Source organism: Myzus persicae, unplaced genomic scaffold (genome assembly GCF_001856785.1).
Source record: "Myzus persicae strain clone G006 unplaced genomic scaffold, MPER_G0061.0, whole genome shotgun sequence".
Classification (NCBI taxonomy): Eukaryota; Metazoa; Arthropoda; class Insecta; order Hemiptera; family Aphididae; genus Myzus; species Myzus persicae.
Genome location: NW_019102620.1, coordinates 347,422 through 367,979, shown reverse-complemented (window position 1 = coordinate 367,979; position 20,558 = coordinate 347,422). Strand labels below are relative to the sequence as shown.

The following is a 20,558-nucleotide window of genomic DNA, read 5'->3' as shown; positions in this document are numbered from 1 at the left end:
CTTTGTGTGTTTTCGTTGTAGTCTTTCGCTCTCTATATGCATTTCAAAATATAAACGCATAGCGCGAAAATACCAAATTAAATTTCTTTTTATTCATCGGCGCCACTGTCTACTGGCATATCCGCATATTATGTAAATATAGTATATGTAAATAATATGTGTATCCGACGTCGTACGTGTTAACTAGCTAGCCTCAGCTCTCAAGTAGGTTGAGACTTGAGAATAAATGTAATAAATCGAGTACAATCATATTGTCTTTCTAACAAAGTAATAAATAGTATTAACGAGTATACAACAGTATATACTTAAATCTAAACATATTGTACATAGTATAATGTAGGCAGTCCATAAGACCTAACTAACGCATCAACCTCTAATTTATAAAACTTTCCGATCCACCGTGTGTTTTTGTACGAATTTGTTCAATTTGTTCAATTTATTTTTCACATTAACAAAATGAAAAAGATAGATGAAATACAGGCATATCGGTGGTTGGGCTCCTTCCTCCCTTTGCTCGTCTTAGTTAAATGTTATAGTGAAAGATAGCGGTTTATTAATATTTTATTAATAAATAATAACGTAATAATATACAATCTTGTTCGTTGTATTCAAAAAACAACTCTAAGGTATAGTTTTGGTTTAAAATACTTTTACAAATTGTGGGTGCTTATAATCAATAAAAAAACCTGTATCAGCACTTTATATTCAGTTGTAACTTACTTCAGTTAAACGTTGTAAGTTCTAAAATCTTTGTTAACCACAACTCCTGGAACCAAACTACCACATTTTATTTAAATTATGTTAATAAAATAAATAACAATATATATTAGGTATATATAAACAGTTTTAACACATTTTATATAATATCTATTCTGCTTGTATATTACTATTTAATTATTATAAATTATAATGTAACTTAAAATTCTTGATATTCAAGGTTTATGAGATTCGGTTAAAATTTATTTTACGTAAAATTATATTATATAATATTATAATAATATATATATATTTATATTTTTAGTAAAATTAACCTTACAAAAAGTTTTGTCAATTCCTAAAACTCATTTTTCAAAAAATGTATAAAGCAGTATATTTATTTTGTTTTTTGTGTTTTGAATTTAGGAGGTCGTTCTAATAATGTAATTATTTGTATAAAAGTGTAATGAATTAATTTCACTTTGTATTGACGTTAAAGAAATTGTAGATTTGTATAAGATGATATCGATTTTGTTTTGAAAAATCGACTTATTAGTAATTTTGAGTTAGGCATCCCTGGTGGCTTAATGCGAGCGTTGAAACCCTCCCATAATATTCTCATCCCAATTAAATTGACCGCGCCGCCACATCGGTCTTTTAATAATAATACACGCGACGCGTACACAGAAGGGCCGCGGGGAGGGAACCCTTTTATAATAAATCGGCCGCCACTGATGTGGACGACACGCAGTTCAGTTAATTTACAACTACGAAGGAAATGACGTATGGCGGTGGATGGTGGTGTAGACAGTAGGACAACCGCAGGATTAAGGCTATTTTTCTACCGGGTACTGTTGTACGCTTTACTCTATATTATACAATCTCTTCGTTATTGCCGTTACGTCTAAATTGTTACCTACCAGCATGTCGGCGTAGACTCGTAGGGACGCATTGGTCACTATAATATAGTTATACTATACTTTTTTTTATACACTCTAATGAATCGTCGTTTCTTGTTTTGTAGCTATTCTTTCTCCGAAATAAAATGAAGTATTTCACATAAACGATATAGTTGTTGTTCGTGCGTTTACAATTATTTAAGGTGGTATAAAAACCTCAATAACGATGTAGGAACCCTGAATCGTATGGACTGCAGGAAATAGTCTATTATAATGTGTTATATGGTATGAATTCGAAAAGTGGTTTTCAGTGATGAGCATATTATTTAGGTACACGTACACATTATGGTACAGTAGACAAACAACATAGGTATTGTAAAAATGTCCCTTTCTATAGTGTCTATGACCTTTTGCTGCTCTGCATAGCCCTCTACGTAGAGTATCCTGTATGATAAGCGACGGCAGACATATTATTGTGTATTTATTGAATTCTATCGTTGTTATTATTGTCGACGACGGCGAATTAGGCCTGTTCGATTTCGGGTGTTTCGTGAAGCCTCTGCCGCAATTTTGGTCAAGGTCGTCGTGTGTTTGATTTTATTTTCACTCGTACCTGTATAATGGTGTGCCACCTTGCCTAACTACTCCTCCTAGTCGTTTCTTCACTGCCGACCGACAAACACGAGGACGTGTGGTGTTCGCTTTTTAGATTATTGCATCCGATCAGTTCTCCCACAGTAACCGTGTGCAACGTGTGTCATCTGGCTGTCTGTTCGTGGTGTATATAATATATTATAATCGTTTCGCACATTCGGACTTGCAGTCCACCTCCAAACCGACGTCTGTATGCGGTCATCGCGGCGTTTTCGACCACTCTCCCCCCTCATCTGACATACTATCAGACGCGCCAAACGGTTTGCGCAACGTTGTGTCACGTGGTAGAGTTGTTTTTCGGAATTCCAAGGGCGCGAAAGCTCGGCAACTTTTTAGTGCGATTTGTGTACTATTAATTATAATATATTTTACCATAATAATAATATTATAATATATTTTACATAATATTAATATTATTGTCGACTCGTTCCGAGACGACCGCGACGGCATGGCGTTGGCGGCGCCAGGCGCTTACGCGTCGCCGAGAAGACTTGCAGGGTTGCCAGCTCCTGTTCCCATCAAAGTAGTCGCTACTCTCCCCACCACCGCCACTACCGCCACGATCGTAATGCGGCGGCACCAGCGAATCATTGCGGACAACGTAAATTTTGAGTAAGTCCTATACTCCTATTACATAACACATCATAATACCTAATGTCATAATAAAAATTAGTAAAAATAATTAATGATTAATAACGTATAGTTATAGTATCGTCTCATAATATATATTGGCCAGGACGAAATGTTTCACATTGTTATTATGCATTTGTGCGTGTCGTCAACGCTGCAGAGTCGATAGGTCGTCCGCCAACAGGTGTCAAATACGTAAATACTGTAATATTATTATTATACTTCATAATATAGTTAATACACATTGCAAGCACGCATTCATTCAAGCGATTTTAAAATGTTATAATAATATTATGTAGGTAATAGGTACATATTATTATTAAATTATAGTTTTTGTTCGGACGGGGGCGTTTTATCGGCTTTTTCTGCGGTATTCGACCGTGAGCGCACAGTTTTCTGAAACGTCGCCAAGAAGAATCGAGCAAATTTTCCAGCGATATTATAAATGGATACATACAGTATAATATGAGTACCTACATGTTGTATTTTACCTTTATCGCTCGGAGATCTTGTCGTCGTAATCGGATTGCACTGTCTGACGAAAACACCGTCGTAATAATAGGTAATAATAAAATATAGGTTTGTTCGTTTAAAAAATCATATATGTGATGTAATGTACTAGAGGAAGTGTATGTAGGGTGTGCTATTAACAAACTATGAATAAAATCAGCTGTTCGTATGGTTGTTACTTGTTAGCATCGGTATGCCAAAATGATAATATTTTTCTCTCGGGTTTTTTTTCCTGAACTTTTTACGGTTTACCGTTAACATCTGGTCTCGCGTCAAAACTCCAATACAACACTTGCATTTCCACCCGTGTGCACCAAAATAACAATTTTTAAAGTACAGTGTGCTCAACTACACTATTTTAAAACCAATACTTATTGGTATACAGCATTATTTATTGTTATTATTGTTGCCCGAATGTGTACACTTTTTGTTAAAACGAATAAACTTACTGTGGGTACGAATAATACTAATATCGCTACATGCCACCTTTTTATAATAATGTACAAAATGTAAAAACACCCATCATCGTGTATTTGTGTATTGATGATAAATCATGTTACTGCATCCCGTAAGGTATAAGGTTACTCGAAACCACAAGCGCTCTTGTTCGTACTGCGCTTACTCGCGAAAAGCCCGTCCTCGGTGTCGATCTCGGGAATTTAATAGGAGTTACGTCGCACATCATTTGTCCGGATTACGGTTTTTTTTTCCTTTTCCGGCGGCGTATAGCTCGATAAAGAAGGGAAGGGGGCTTCGCCCATTCACCAACTGACGTCACCGACGCTGCTTCGCTTTTCCGTTCCGTGTTTTGCGCCAGTCTTCGAGCTTTTGTCTGAAAACGAACGGACCTATATAACATTGTTTTATTATAATATTAGCTCAGCAATACAATGTCTGATGCCGTGTCACTTTATTATCTGCGTCGATGGTATTAAAATGCATTGTCCAACTGTTTGCGTCCGACAATGGTTTCCGTCGACTTCCGGTGATAATGGTCCTAGTCTGGGTGGGACTAACCGCACAATAAAATAGATTATTTGAGGATTTTTTTTAAGCATATTTTTCTTCTATTAATGTCTGTACGTGTATAACTCTATAACTTAAGGACCTGGAAGTGATCGCTACTGTATTTATTTATTTAATGAATCATTTAATTACAAGATATTTTCGTATGCAATACTACAACGGAGCGCTCGCAATCCGTCAACCCATTTTATTAGATTACATAGGTATATAGTATAATATATGCTATGCACGCCTGTTTATTAGTTTAAAACGGAAAAATATTTACACGATGCATATTGTATGTATTATAATTTATAAGCAATATTAAATATTGTTACATATTTTCGTTGTTTTTCATTTTTGTAAATCTTTGCATTTGGCATTTGGTTGTCCTTTGTTTGGTATTACTGCTACCAAAAATATAAATCCCTTTTTTTATTCTACTTTTAAAAATTAGAACTATTATGAATAAATATGAAAAATGATGTGCCTACTTATATTTAAACTACTGAAAGGTCAAAGTATTTGTGTAATATTTATTACAACTGCGTACTCAGAGTTATTGGGCCGTTTTCATCAGCCGTTTTCATTCCACACAATTCGTATGAATTCAATAATACATTGCAATAAATGCCACATGTTTTTTTTTTTTATATCTATAATATTTACTACTTAGCAAACGAATCAACGCCCGTTGTGCGATAAAGCCTCGTTGACGGGTCTACAAAGGCTGCAAACAATTCACTGTTAAGTGTCTACGTCTACTGCACTGTATAGAAAAGTTGGTATATGTTATATAGTGACGCGTAGCTCATCATATTGGAGTGGTCTTTTAAAACCAAAGTACAAACCTTTGAAGAGTTGAATTTTTTTTTTTTTTTAAAAACCGTGCTATGACGTGTTGACGATAATATCCCAAAATTGTTTGTGTCTAAAACGTTGAAAAATATATTTTTATTGTCACAGTTGTTTAGTGGCAGGGTTTTAACTCTGGCGTTTGCCGTCAAGTCCGACTAAAAGATTGAAAATAGAAACCGCTCGCCAATGTGGCCCCGACACTTCTTTTCTTTCATGTCCGCACTTGGGAGGGTACTTTTTACCATTTAATATTTATTAGAGAAATAAATCGAAAAACGCACGGTGGTGACGAGGTGTAAAAAACGTTGGTTGTACACCGTGTACACGTCGTCGCCGTTGTAGTTATTAAATATTTACATATTTTTCCCCGACCCCGTCGCCCAACCTTTTGTGAACTCTGTCCGTCGTGCATTGTGTACGTCGCCGCCGTTGTCGCCGAGTATCGACTAAATTGTTTCAAACGTTTCTGCATAGGTAATATAATATATTGAATTACCCGACGCAGGTTCCTTTTCCGGGTCCAAAAGTATGTAGGTAATGAATATACCGCCGCCGCCGGTTTGAGCATTATCGTTTATTCGTTATTTTTTAAACATAATATATAATAATAAGTATATACGGTGCTGAACAAAAAAGGATCGAAGCTCTCGTGTTTCTTACAAAATGGTATCGGTGCTTCGTGCTTGCAAACTCGAATTTATTATCTTCATCTAAGTATGCTAAGTATACAGGTACACTGTATACGAAATAACAGTTAATATTGAAAGAAAACTATGATGACACCCATAATAACTATAATAAGGCCATTTGCAAATCGAACATGCAATATATTGAAACCGGTATACTACCAAATAGTCTGAGGTAAAAAAATCCGGGTAATAAAAGTCTGGCACATATAATTAGGTAAAAGGAAAAATATGATGTGATGCTCAATCAAACTTCCAATATCTCGTATTAATGATTTACCTGACGGAATTAATACATTATCTTGAAGGTACCAGTATCGGCAAAATATATCGATTAAATATATTATTTTAAATATTGTTCTTCGTACATATATACCGGATTTTTTTTAATTTTGATAGTTAACTAGATAGTTAATACATAATTAAGCTAACAAATCATTATAATATATTATCTATATGATGGTAACTAATGATACGGAGTACCCAATTATAATCATTGATTTTTTTTAAATATTATTATTATAATAGTATAGATTATACTAGGTATTTCAAATATTGTTACACACATATAATATATATACCGAACTTTCTTACCACGGACTTTTTGATCTCGAACTTTTTAGGCTTAGGACTTATCTAGCTACTTCGGACTTTTTTACCCTGACTTTTTTTCTAGGACTTTTACTCCGGACATTTTTACAGCGATTCATAGAAACCGAACCTTACCGCGCACTGTTAAATATTGTTAATACGACCATTTAGATAAGTCTCAGGTATTACAAGGAAAGACGGACTTCATGGCCATCAAAAGGTAGGCCATTCGAGTATCAATTTGATGCACCACCTAACAAAATCATATAGTCACTTCTCTTTTAATAAGACAATATAAAAGGGAATTCATCGGTCATCAGAAGATTGCAGTATGTGTTAGCAAACTGATAGACGCCTGCAGCAGACTGTTAGGTATAGCAAATACACTTTCAGGTTTGGTCGTAAACTCGTAACACCACTCACCATCTTAAAATAGTGACTTACAAGATTGAATTGTTATTTTTTTTGAAGTACCTATTAGTTCAAGTGATGTACAACTAATCAAATATACTGATCGTTATTGGCACATAACATTACGAATATAATTGATCATTATTTTTATCCATGAATATTATAAAATAATGTTGAAGAATCAATATGTGTGGGAAGTAATTAATGATAATTTTATACATTATCGGTACGCCAAATACCATCGATATATTAAATGTATTGTGTGTGTGTGTGTTATTACACTTATTAGTAATCTAAACTAACATGTTGACTAATTTTTAGTTCAACCGCGGAAAAAATCCGTCAGCAAACCGCGGACAAAACGAGGCACGCTGTGGAATAATATTGTTTTACCCATTCCGAATTTCTCGAATTTCTACCGATGACGAGCACATTAATTTAAAACAACGTGTTTTTACGACGATTGCGGATATTCTGCAAGTGTGTCAATCGCCGATAAAACTCATAGTGACAATATTATCATAACACCCGTCCAATTACCTCGTCACTGTCATATAATATTATTATTTATTATACATTTATATATTTTGTATTAATGATTACGTAACGCGTTACCAATAAAATTTACCAAACATTTAATACTTATATATAACTAAAATAAATATTGACCTAACGGCCAGAATCTCATTTTCGCAAAAACTTTTTCGATTAGCTTGTCGTTTTCAATATTATTATTAAGACGACGTGCTTAATTTACTCACTGTCGTCGTATCCTTATCGACGCAAACGGGCGTAAAACTTCTGATGGCTATATAGCCATATATTTTCGCAGAGTTCGTAAAAATTATTTTGAAAAATAGTCGTGATCATTGACTTATTTTTTTGTTATTACCTTTCTTAACATAATATTTTAGTTTGATACGTATGTTTATTATTTTTGTTAATTTTTCGAAACCTTAGCCCATGTAAACTATTAAATGGCGGATCGTATCTACGACAAATCGTTGCTATTTTAAATCTGGAAACTAAACTTGAACAAAAATATTTTAGATACCTAGTTGGTAACATATATAGGTTAGATTCGGTTACACCCAGAAATCGACCGTCTGTAGAAATCGTATACTGTTACTTGAAGTTGATGATAAAAACAGTTTTTCGTAGTCGCAGTGGCCTTTGGGTCTCATATATTCAGACCGTAAGCCGTATAGTGTTACAAATTACAGAATTATATTATTGCCGTGCAGCAGTAGATGAAATAGTTCTTATTTAATACGCGTATATCACATACCACATGGTCGTTATTCTATACACGACGTACGCGTATAATACTGAGTAGGTAATATGGGTGCGTAATATATAGTTTATAATGATTTGGTCTGGTAATCTTGAGATACGGCCAGAGTTTTTATAAACTTTATGTGTAATGTTTATACAAAAAAATGCCCAGGAACAACTACTCTATTACGTGGCGGTGTCAGAGGCCAGAGTCGAGTACCCATACTGGTGTTTTATCTTTTGACTTTGATCCGTTGGATTTGTAGACGTTGTACCTGCAGCAGTATACAATACCATGTCTTTCGCCGCGGTGTGTGTATAACAATTTATAATTTAAAACGGACGTCTTTCGGAATTGTTAGACCGCCATAAAATATTATGTAGGTACCTATACATACAGGCGGTGCCCCTGTGTCTATAAAATGTGTAAACGGTCGGAACTGTTTTCCGATACAGTCATACAGTTGAGTGAATTATTGAACTTGATTCCCGGCGATGCAGTGGAATGCTTACATAATTTTCTTTTCTAAAACGATCAATCCTCCCCAATTTGCCATGGCTGAAACAGCTGTTTTTGAATGTTTTTATCCTTCTTCTATATATTTGAACTATTTGTCCTAATATAAGTACAATTCTCACACTAATGCAATTAATACACAATATCTAACTGTAATGAGTCGATTGTACAGGTTAATGCGTTAGGTGGTATATAATCATAAATGTGTTTAAAATTGTAGTTTCTGCATAATTCTATTCCAATGATAATACATTATCTATTACGTTAATACCTACCAAATTAATGATCATTATTTAATCAAGTTTGCAGGTAAATTAAATAACTTTTATGCATACATTTTAACACGCAGTTATAGATCCTACAGGCCATAAGCTTCATGAATGAAAAAATGTATGTTGTACATTTACTGGTGGTGTAAAACGAATATTTTCCACCGTCATCTAAGGGGATGGCGAACGTGCTATGTGTTAGGTCTAGTACAGCCCTGCCATTGTGCTACGCGCAGTGAGTCTAAAACTAAATAAGTACGAGTGCACTTTTATGATTTTTAAATTGTAGCAGGTATATAAAAAAAAATAATTACTAACAGTAATAGTTGCATAAATAATGTATCTAAATAAATAAAAATCGTTTACATTCACTGACGCTACACCGGGAGTAAATATTAATGATTTAATTAATATTATAATTCAATATTTTATAAGAAAAATCGACAGAAATGCAGAAATGTCGATGACTTGTCGGTGGGAGTTGGCTGCGGGCGGAGAGTACAACTCCTCTCGTACTTACCGATTTTAATAAACTTCCAGTTACTTGTCAAACTATGGTTAAGTGAATTTTTGTCATCTGTTTCTAATTAATTACATAGATACATTTCGCTATTTATATTTGAAGATTTTCTCAGCTCATATCGTAAATTGGATACCATTACAGTCAGCAATACATTTTGAACACGCTAAGTGTTTAAATAGAGGAGAATTAAAAACCATGGCCTATACTCTGTGCACGCCATACGCATACATTTGTAATCCGACATGCAAGCCGGTAAAACACAACAATGAGGCGCTCCTATAAAAATGATTATAATTAGACAAATCATTCGAGTTCCATTTGCTCATATACCTGGCTGATCTTTAAAAACCCCTCCATCAAATCATAATTAAAAATATGTTTTTTTTTGTCTTAACCCTGTATCTAGGCATGAGAGTTTTTCCATTTTTTCCCGTAATAAATAAATCGAGTTTAGTTTTTTCACGATTAGTTTGAGTGCGCGTACCGCAAAACAAGCTTCGGGGCCCATATTATGCTCAAAGCGTGTATAATAATATCATGACGTGGGTAGACGTCGAGGTAGACGTAGCTATTTTTTCTCGTTTATTTAAAAACCAACAAAATATTTACCATACACGGTTACTCAACTTTGGGTAACTTTTAAAGTGTTGCGTTTAAAGTCAGTGGCGTTTGATGTCTAATGGATTCAACGATCAAGTATTAATTTTATTAGGTAAATTATTAATATTTAACCATACATTTTAATAATGATACAATATTTTTCCGAATAATATTTGTATCTGTTTAGGATTGTTATAAAGGACTATTATGTTTTATGAGCCGCTGCCTGTCTTGCCGCATTAAGTCAATGCCAAAGTAGGTCGCGACCGGTTAAGTAATCCTTGGTGATATTATGATGACATTACAATTATAATAGGCTCCTGTCTAATATAGGATTTCCTCTTGGAAATCCAACCATTTTATTTTTGACTGTACTCCGACTTTTCGTTTTAGATTACATTAGAATAAGTAAAAATGTATTTACCTGAGGTTTACCGTGAAGTTGGCCGTTTAGCGTCTATTATAATTTAATGTAATTTGTACTATGGAAAAAATAATACTATTTAGGAAAAAAAACATATAAAATATATAAAGTTATTTTAGTGCTTTTAGGTAGGTATATTAAATTATTGGCATAAAAAATATTTAAAACTTATTATTAGAGTTCGGGTTTTTTAGGAAAATAAATCGTTAAAAAGCGTTTATTTAATTAAATCTTGAAAAGTATAACAATTTATTTTTACCTTAAGTTTCCCACACACTGCAGCTGTGCCAGTGGTGGTAGCATTGCGGCAAAATGAAGCCGGACACAATTGTACTGCCACCGCGGCGGCATCTCCAAGACAAAAGAATTTTACCACCACCGCTTAAAAAGTTAAAACGGTCACTTTGATAAAACTTCAATAACCTGTGTTTCGATAATTATTCTATTATTAAATATATTAGGTGCACCCAATAACAAACGAAATAATTTCTATTATGTTACAAGAATATTTCGTCTAGATTTCTCTGACTATAGGTAATATAATACAATTTAATATTATATTGTGAATTTTATTTGCAAACATGAGCAAGGTATTTTTTGAGGGAGGGTAAGAAAAAAAGCAAATTAAAATAAAGTTTACTTCATTATACAGTCGCTATGATACATAGTGAATATATATATAAGGCTTGTCTTTTTATCACATTCTCCGCCAAAAATGCATTTGTTACAAAATCCGAGCCTATTATTTATATATGATTCGAAATTATTTTATCAAATGACGATTTTGATGTAAGAAGAAAGGTTGATTAAGTTTAAGATGAAGGTTTATTAAAAAATTAAGTTTTTCTCTAAGATTAAGGATTAAGTTCCGTTTGTCCCCGCCTCCGCATCCCCTTTCCATTGTATACATATTATTATATTATTATACGATGACTGAAAATAATACCGGAATTATTCGCATGGTGATTGAGGACGATGCACGAACCTTTAAAGGTGGTGTATTCATTAATTTATCAGTAAACGAAAATGGACGAGCACACGAGTGCTATGTGTGTAGCTGGTATTTTATTACTGTTTATTAACCGATATGACGTGATTTCGTATACAAATATATCAGGCAAACCGTGTCGTGTTTTTTCGAGTTGTCGTATATGAACCTGTTGGATAACACTGCTGTATAGCCTATATGGCTGTGTGTTTTTGAACATTTGATGATTTATATTATACACTAATCTGTGTGTATGAATGGGCGCGTTAACAAAAAAATGTCACCTACAAAAACGCGTGTTTAACGTAGTATGTTTTTATTTTAGAAACATTCAATCAAATTTACTACTGAAAATTTAAGTGGAATATGCTGTTCATAAAAAAACAGGCACGTGAGTTTGGAGAGCTTCTGCGTAGACAATTTATTCACTTCTAAAGTTGTTGCGTCGATTTTGATATTATTGCAATGCGTTGCACAGATTTGTTGTTTAGAATACCAACGCACGATACTAGCCAGAATATTAGCAGTGATATAAACAAAACCATTACAACCTGGTGTGAGTCTGTGGAGAAAATACAAGTTGTATAGTACCGAGATACTGCTACTGTATATCGGCACCACAGTAAATATTCTGCTTTACTGGTAATTAAATGTCCATGCGATGAGTTGCATCTAATCAAACCATCGACAATAATTATTTCTGATAATGAAATTTGACAGGCTAAACAATCAAAATGCAATCTATTAGTATCGACAATCTATTTTACATTTTTAATGCGTGGAATAGTTCAGTACGACAACATCGACAGCATCTTAATTAGTTCTGTGCCGCGATATGGTGTTCTTTTTAGAAATTAAAGTGACGAACACATTACAGTTTGAACTTTATATCCTGCGATAAAAATACAACGGATATTATATTTTTTGAATATTATATTTGCTATAAACGTTTATGTCATATCATGACAGATAATTTAAAAAATATTATAACAATAGTATACACAATACATATATTTTAGGTGTGTACAGATTATTTGGACAAGAGAAAAAAATTTAAAAAAATAAAAAAAAAATTACAACTTATTAATTATTAGTCACATAATAGCATATAGGTAGGTACTAATATTGTAAAATTAATTTGTACTTAAAATAATTACGATATCAAAGAAATGTGATGGAAAATTGATTTGGTCAGAATGTCGTATTATGTAGGTTGAACCTATATGAATAATAGCCAAGCTGTAATGAAATAACACATTTGGTTTTTGAATACATTTTTAGTAAAATAAATTATCTACAACTGAGTACAGCATACATGCTATGTATAGTGAAAGAAAACCGTGAATTTTATTACCACATTAATTTATCGTATTATAATCAATAGCAAATGTTAATAAGAGAATATATTATATATATTATAATATACCTATATATATAATTATAATATATTCTTTTTTCTATTTCTTCGGTAAAATGTCGATAGTGTATTCACTAAAACGTATTATTGGCTTAAAATTAAAAATAGATGTCGTCTGAACAATGACTACCAATGTCTTAAGATTTTAAAATACTATTTGTAGTATAAACCTATCCAAATAATATAAACGCCTATACACGTCTTAAAATACAATCTGTAGTTATTTACATTATTATTGTGATTTGTGGACCAAGTGCCCAATAACTATAGTCCAATATTATAGTGTCCATAATATCATATATATCACAATGTCATATATATATAGATAGTGGGGCCGGTATATTAATACGTTATACTATCCATATTATAATTATTGACGTTTGACAATAAAAATATCAATTGTATAACAACCATGGTTGTATGTGTATACCTAATAAACTTACCTACAGCCACCATAACAAGGGATAAATGAAATTAGGTAGGTATAGTAGTTAAGTATATTGCATTAGTTGTAAACTTGTAACGGCTGTCGACTTTTCGTACTTACGTGTTATTGATGTCAACGCAGTCAGTGCGACCCATGTCCGACTTTGGCTAAAGTATACATTATTATTACTTCGTCGCATCAATTGACTATATAAAATATATTACATTGTTACATTGTTTGATGTGGGCAAGCAAGGAAGGGTAGAAATCGTTATTTTGTTTTGAATTTCCATCGAACACGAAAAGTGTATACATAAATTGGCATGTCGCTCTTAAATTATTAAAATATAATGTATTACAGCTTATTACAGAGTATAAGTATAAGCTTCTAATAGTTGTGTCACTCAATATTACTTTTGTTCTTGTGCACTTCTCTCACAGCAGTCATCGATTTATGAAAGAATAATGACTTCGACAGTGTGTATAGTGTACACTGTACATACAGTCGTCAAACTAAATCTTCAATGAATACAGTCCACGGATAAAGAATTTACGTCATTTTCTTTTTGCCAAAGTTTTTGGCTCGCTCTCGCTGTTTTTGTTGCCCCTATGCCCGAGGCCATCGAGCGATGTTAAGGATTTTGGACTGGGTTAGTTTTCAACTTTGGGTAACGTACCCTAAGCGACACTACGAAGTTTTTGAAAACTCTGCACTTGAAACACCCGAACTCACGACATATTTATCACTTACATAATATTCGTGGTCCCGGAGATCAGAACATTTTTATTTATTATTGATAGGCCTATAACGTGTATTTTTTTTATGAATATTTTTAACTCGATTTAAATCGATTTTCTTTGCTCTTGAAATTTGTTAAATTCGTAATTTAACGGAGTTGCTCTTATTCTACAACAAACCACTATCCAGAAGTCGTATTTACACACCACTTTTCTTACATTTTTTGTTACATATAGAACAATTATTGATTATGGTTGAAGATTTTTTCGGCTGAAGACTTTTAACCGAGATTCAATGCAACTGAACCACCAAACTACTATAATGCACTAGTTATCTGTGGGCGTTTTGTTAAAAGAAAATATGAATAAAAAACGGCAAAGTGGTGCACAAAGAAATTTCGAGAACACACGCAGTTAACAACAATATCATCCCACCTACCCTTTTTTCGATAGTTGTGTATAAAAACATATTTACTGTTACATTTATGATGATTCTATTCACATAAAATATTTCATTTTAAACATTTTAGATTGAATCTTATAAAATATTGATTACCTATAGTCCCTACATACAGACAACAGACTTTTTAAAGTCGGTTCGTGTGCTTGGTTTATTTATGCATATATAGTCAACTAGCTCCCCACATGGCTTTGCCTGGGCCAAGGATTTGTATTTTTAATAAATATATTTTAAAAAATGTAAATTAAGTATCAGCTACCCTTTACCTTTTAGCTACCTATATAGGAGTTGAAAAAATAAGAAATAAACTTCCTCCAAGTCTCAAGGAATCTATTGATATAACTGTTATTTAAAACGGTCTAGGACCAACTGTGTCCATTATATAACCAACTTCGCCCGTGAAAAATATAAAATATATTGATATAGGCTTATCCTTATATACGCTTTTCCTGCTATCTCAAAGAACGATTTGAAATTCTCATACTAAATAAGTTAAGTAGTTTTTGAGTACCTATATAAGCCACAAACATACATTCAATTTCATATTTGTTTTAAGATTTAGTTTCTTTTTTCTTTATTCTAACCTAACCTAATCATAGGCAAGACGATTTAATGCATGTTTTTTTAACTCTTCTACCCGAATATAATACCAGTAGCATTAAACACTATAATTTCTCCTATTTCCATTATAGTATTATGATTTATAAGCTGTAACCAATACAAAAACATTTCTAAACAAAATTTCTATCGTCAATCTAAAAATCTTTTCTCAAATATTCTATAAAAAAAAATTGAATGCCACTAATCGAGATTACAACTATCTTATAGTTAGACCAAATCAGCAGTGATTCTTATATTTTAATTAAAAATAAACATATTATCATCAATCGACCCTTTTTTCATCAAATGATCAACTATAGGTTCCAAAAATAACAAGCAGTATATTATAAATTTATAACATAGATATGCAAATGTGGCCTATAAATTTCATATATATAAATGATTGAATATTTAAATAAATCAGTCATCATACTATAGTATGCAGAAAATAATTATTGTAATTTACATTCCTTCCCTGTAACACCAATGATTTACATACATCCCCTATCGAGAGCGCATGTTTGAATCAAGTTGAACAACTTGGTAACTCATTTGGGTGCTACTGCGACTAACACCGACAAATCTAGAACTATAAGCTTAGGTCCTTTATTTAAGTATAACGCTACCTCGTATAATGGTCACGACTGAAATCGCACTCAGATGATCAATGATTTTATCCAAAAACGCTCTCAAACGTTCCCTCCCCCTCCCCCCTAACAATAAAATAGAGCCGTTCGTTCTTGACACAGTCCATCGTATGGACGATGCCGCGGCGTAAAGTTGATTGGATTGGGTGCCGACAAAGCCGATCGCGGTCCAAAACGTGAAACCACGTACTATAAACGATCGAAATGCTAATGGGCAATATATTATGGTGTTATACGATATTTTCGGGAGCAATACAATAAAACGTCGCTTCTATTTCGTTTTGTCGGTGTGTGGCGGACGTCGTTAAACCTATAAAATATAACACTCGCATATCATACGGCTGCAGCTGTTGATATTATACATATCGTGTGACCTTTGTACACTCTAATCAAACATTGACCGATATGCACTCGGATCGATGGCTTTTCAGAGTGCTTACTCACATCATTTTATATTTTATGGTGCACGTCATGCATTCCCCGATTCCGTGTGCTCTCTTCGCCGTCGCTATGCCCGTGTAATACACATCATAATATTATAATGTTGTCATAAACAATTATCATTGTTATATTCCACACACTCCGTCTACGTGTGTGCACAATAATAATAATAATAATTGCTGTGGCGTGCGTTCGTCCGCGTTTTTTTTTCTCCTCGATAAACCAATATTCGTCGGCTGAACTACGTCGCTGTGCATTCATAGACGAACACGCGTGCTAAACGTACAAACATAAATAATATCTGCCGAGTCGTTCGTGTTAGATGTTGTACGGTGTCTAAGAATTCTAACACGTGCGGGGGATAATGATAGTACACATAGTATCATTTTCATTGAAATAAGTTCAGCGACTGAGATTTTTGATTGCACATTTCATTGTAACAACATTATATTATAGTCACCATTCAAAATGGATATGAATTTGATGGCGGCTGTTATATATATTCGTACCTACCTACTCTTAGTATAGTTTTAGTGGTCATACAGAAAGTATTCTTACAAAATCTTATAAATATTATGATTTCTTTTACGAAAATTATTTATATAACATATCTAAGGTAGGTCATAAAAAGTGTTTTTACATTTTAAGAGATCTTAAACCTGAATTTTTTCGAGGTTTAAACTTAAATTTAAGGTAATAAATTATAGAATATACTGTCAATTTTTCACTTTAATATCTGATAATTTAATACTACCCTTATGTACTTATCGATGAGTTATAAAATACTTATCATTTACGTAATATAGTTGTAATTTTTTTTGTTGAAAATGTTGTAAATGTCAGTTTGATCACGTACTTTAGATTGCAATCTATTTGTGGTACTGAGTATCGGTTGCACAATAATGAAAACATAAAAACGCACTTCCATTTGGTCTGCTAATTTGCCTATCTGTCGCTTATCTAGATCCAGCCCTGATTACCGTCTCGTACCTGTTCGCCTAGTCTTGTCGTCTTAATCATAATGTACGATAGGTGACTGGTGTCATAACTTACGTATGTATAATATCATTAGGTATTAGTGTATTACAATATCTTCTTAGAGAGATTTAAAATACATCATACTTTATTCTCTACGACTTTTTAACCAGCTCACAATCTTGGTTCTTGCTCGTAACCTGTTTCGTTCGTTTCGATCTCGCGATTTCGTACGGCATTCGCATGTGATATTATCGTACTGAAGAAGTTGAGTACCTACCGATACGGTCGACGTGTGGCGGCTGTTACTTATTTGCCACTGAAGCCATCATCGACGTCTGTCAATGTCACTCGGATCCGCGCCACAAACGCAACATATTTTTTAACAATATTACAGTTACATAGATTCTTATCCAATGAACAAATATGACTTGCGCCGCCTTCGAATAAAAGTCTTTCGTCAACGGCGCCGGCTTGACGAACTCTCACCTCGCCCACCCACCACATCGCCAACTGCACGGCCGCACCCGGCGACGATGACCGGACGTTTAGGAATTTGAGGTCCGTCGATCAGGAGGGCCATGTGGCCGCAGCGTAGCAGACAGAATAACCGTATACGGCCGGAGGAACGGTAGTGCGAGCGGTGGGAGGAACCTCTGCTGTGCACGCGCCGCCACCGCGTACGCAGCAACCGCCGATGACGCTTTCGTCAGATCCGGCTGCAAGTGTGCACTTTGTTGTCTGCGCACAACCCTTTGCGCGCGGTGCACAGCTGCTGCTCCGGGCGAAATCCGCCGCCGGTTATAACGCGACGCGGCCGCGGTCCGGTGTGGCCCTCACTGTTGGTCGGCATTTCGCAACCACTCGACGAACCGGTTCGGACGGAAGCCGTCGTCGGCCACCCTTCTCGCCGGCCGGTTTTTTACGGCTCCCTCCGTAGGAACCGGCGAACAGAAACGGTCGGTCGGACGACGTTATGGTCATACGCTCGTACACGCACAAATGTACGCTGATGATTATTATGTGGGTACTGTTTCGGTGCTACTAAATATTACGCCGCGGCCAAGTATTGCGTCGTTTCAAACTGCGTCGTCGATGCACAGTCACCTTGACATACATGGCGCACGCGCGACGCCTGTGCAATATGCAAATATCTCTCTTCTTGGACGACGAAGGCGGCGGCGGCGGCGGAGGAATCGTACCCAATATTGTAATGATACTATACACACGCTGTCGTAATGACAATATTGTAAAGTCGGTTTCGTTATCTTCGGCACACGCGTCTTTCACCGTCGTCCGATAATTTTATCCGCATCCGGCGTTCCCACGCGTTCGAACAAAACTGGCCGTCGTCGCTTCCGGATCGGCCTCCCGTTGTTCTGTACGTCTGCGAGCTGCGGGTTCTGTATACTCCCGGGATTCTTTTCCCCCCAAGTGATCGTGGACCACGGTCTCTGTAGACACGAAAAGTAGGGACGACGCTCCTCCGGTGCGTGTGCGTGCGGGTGTGCGGGTGCCGGCGCTTGTACGTGCGCGTCGTGCATGCGTGTGCGGTGTGCCCGTGTCTGGTCGACGACGATGGTACGCTGTATCATACCAAGAGCGGTGTGGCGGCGGCAGCAGCGTCGTTGGCGGCGGCGGCGGCGACGTTGGAAATGGCGGTCGGTGGTGGTGGTGGTGGTGGTAACCGTGCAACCTTCGTAACGGCTGCCGCCGCCGCCGCGCCGACTGCCTGCCTGCCTGCCTGCCTGCCCGCCTCGTGCGGTCGGTTAGTCTGTAGTGCGCCGGCCGACGGAACAGAACGAGACTCGATAGCCAGCAGCAGCCCACCGGCACGACAGCTGCTGCTGCGACCGCGTGTATTGTCAGTGCGTGTGCGCGCACAATTAATAACAATAATAATAATAATAATAATATTAATGATACGATGTGTACCCGCGTGTTCTTCGCATAAGCCGTGGACGTAACGAAAATTATTATAATTCTCGTAAGTATCATTTTACTCAACGCCCACTACTTTACGATTATAATACGTCTCACACACAATAAGATGATAATATATTATAGTATATAACAGTATATAGTATTATAGTATATTGTTGTTATTATAATAATTATATAAATTATTATCATGTATATTATAATATTATTGTATTACCTACTTATCTAGTATTATCGCGCACAGTACTTGAGCGTATTGGCAGTGTGTAAGACACGTAGAATATTGTAAAATAATATATAATATCGGTATTTGGTGACATTTTAATATAATCGAACGCCGGAGGTTTTCCCGGTTGCCGCAGACACCACCTGTCACCGGCATCGCTGCGTGCTGCTAGCTGCTGCTCAGGCTATCTCTGCTGCAGACGTGCGTTTGTCGTGAGCGTGGTGGTTACCCTGCCGTACACTTTACCGGTTTTGTTTTTGTCACACGCTTCTTTTTCACATCGCGCTCCGACGGCGACGGTATGTAACGATCGGTGGCCACCTCGGCGCGCGCGCTATGATATACACCGCCGGCCGTCACCGAATTTCGCTGCGAGCGACGGTGGGTAACCCCTCTGTTTGCCCGCCCGCCGCCGCAGCCGCGCGTTGTGTAACCATCGCGAGCGCCAAAGCTGGGAATCGATAAACCCGACGACGACGACGACAAGCCCTCCACCATAATAATACACTACAACGTGCCAGCAGCAGTAGCACTACACGCCGCCGCCGCCACTATCGCCCAAACCGCCGCCATCATTACCTCCATCGTCGTCGTAGTGCCACTTATTTTGAGGACTCGCGCCTAAGGGACATACGAACTGCCGGGCGGCGGCCGCGTCGACAGGACACCGTGATCCTGCGCTCGAGGACCCTCTCGACTCGTTTTTCAGTTACGCCTTTTTCGCATCGATGTAATAATATAGCTCGTTCACTCTGATCTCGCGAAACGCCAAGACTACCTCCGGTCTTTACACGCATCTTCCGTCCGTCCGACGACTATGTAAATTAACCTACGCCCGGAAACAACAATAAGGTCGGCACGTCGTTTCCGCCGGCAATGTTTCGTCGTCGTCTTTGTCGTTCTTCGCGATCTCTCGTATCTCGACATCTTTGTTGCGTTGAAGGGACGGGGACAGCCATACGTTTCGCAGAAGCCACTCGCAGAAACCCCTCGTGTGACCGAGACGTCCGGTCTTCACTCGTATATGATAGGTATATTATATAGTCGAGAACGTGGAAGTGTCCGAGGTGCAAGCTCGACGACGCTGATGGGGCGATTCGACCTTTCGAGTCGAGATTTTCGCACCAGAAATTCTCGAGGGTTCGCAGCCC

General features: G+C 36.3%; 1 protein-coding gene across 3 annotated transcripts in view; it reads left to right on the top strand.

Annotated features, from left to right (window-relative positions):
- Positions 1-20,558, top strand: part of LOC111032761 — a 69,402-nt gene that overhangs the window by 6,236 nt on the left and 42,608 nt on the right. Inside the window, exon 1 of one of the 3 annotated variants that reach the window (XM_022313211.1) lies at positions 2,683-2,861. The exons of 1 other annotated variant lie outside the window; for it this stretch is intronic. In XM_022313211.1, the coding sequence (XP_022168903.1) occupies positions 2,698-2,861 (164 nt within the window). In that variant the 5' untranslated portion in view covers positions 2,683-2,697. Of the gene's footprint in view, positions 1-2,682; positions 2,862-19,006; positions 19,228-20,558 lie in introns of those variants that run through there. One more of the 3 variants, XM_022313212.1, reaches the window with a different exon arrangement.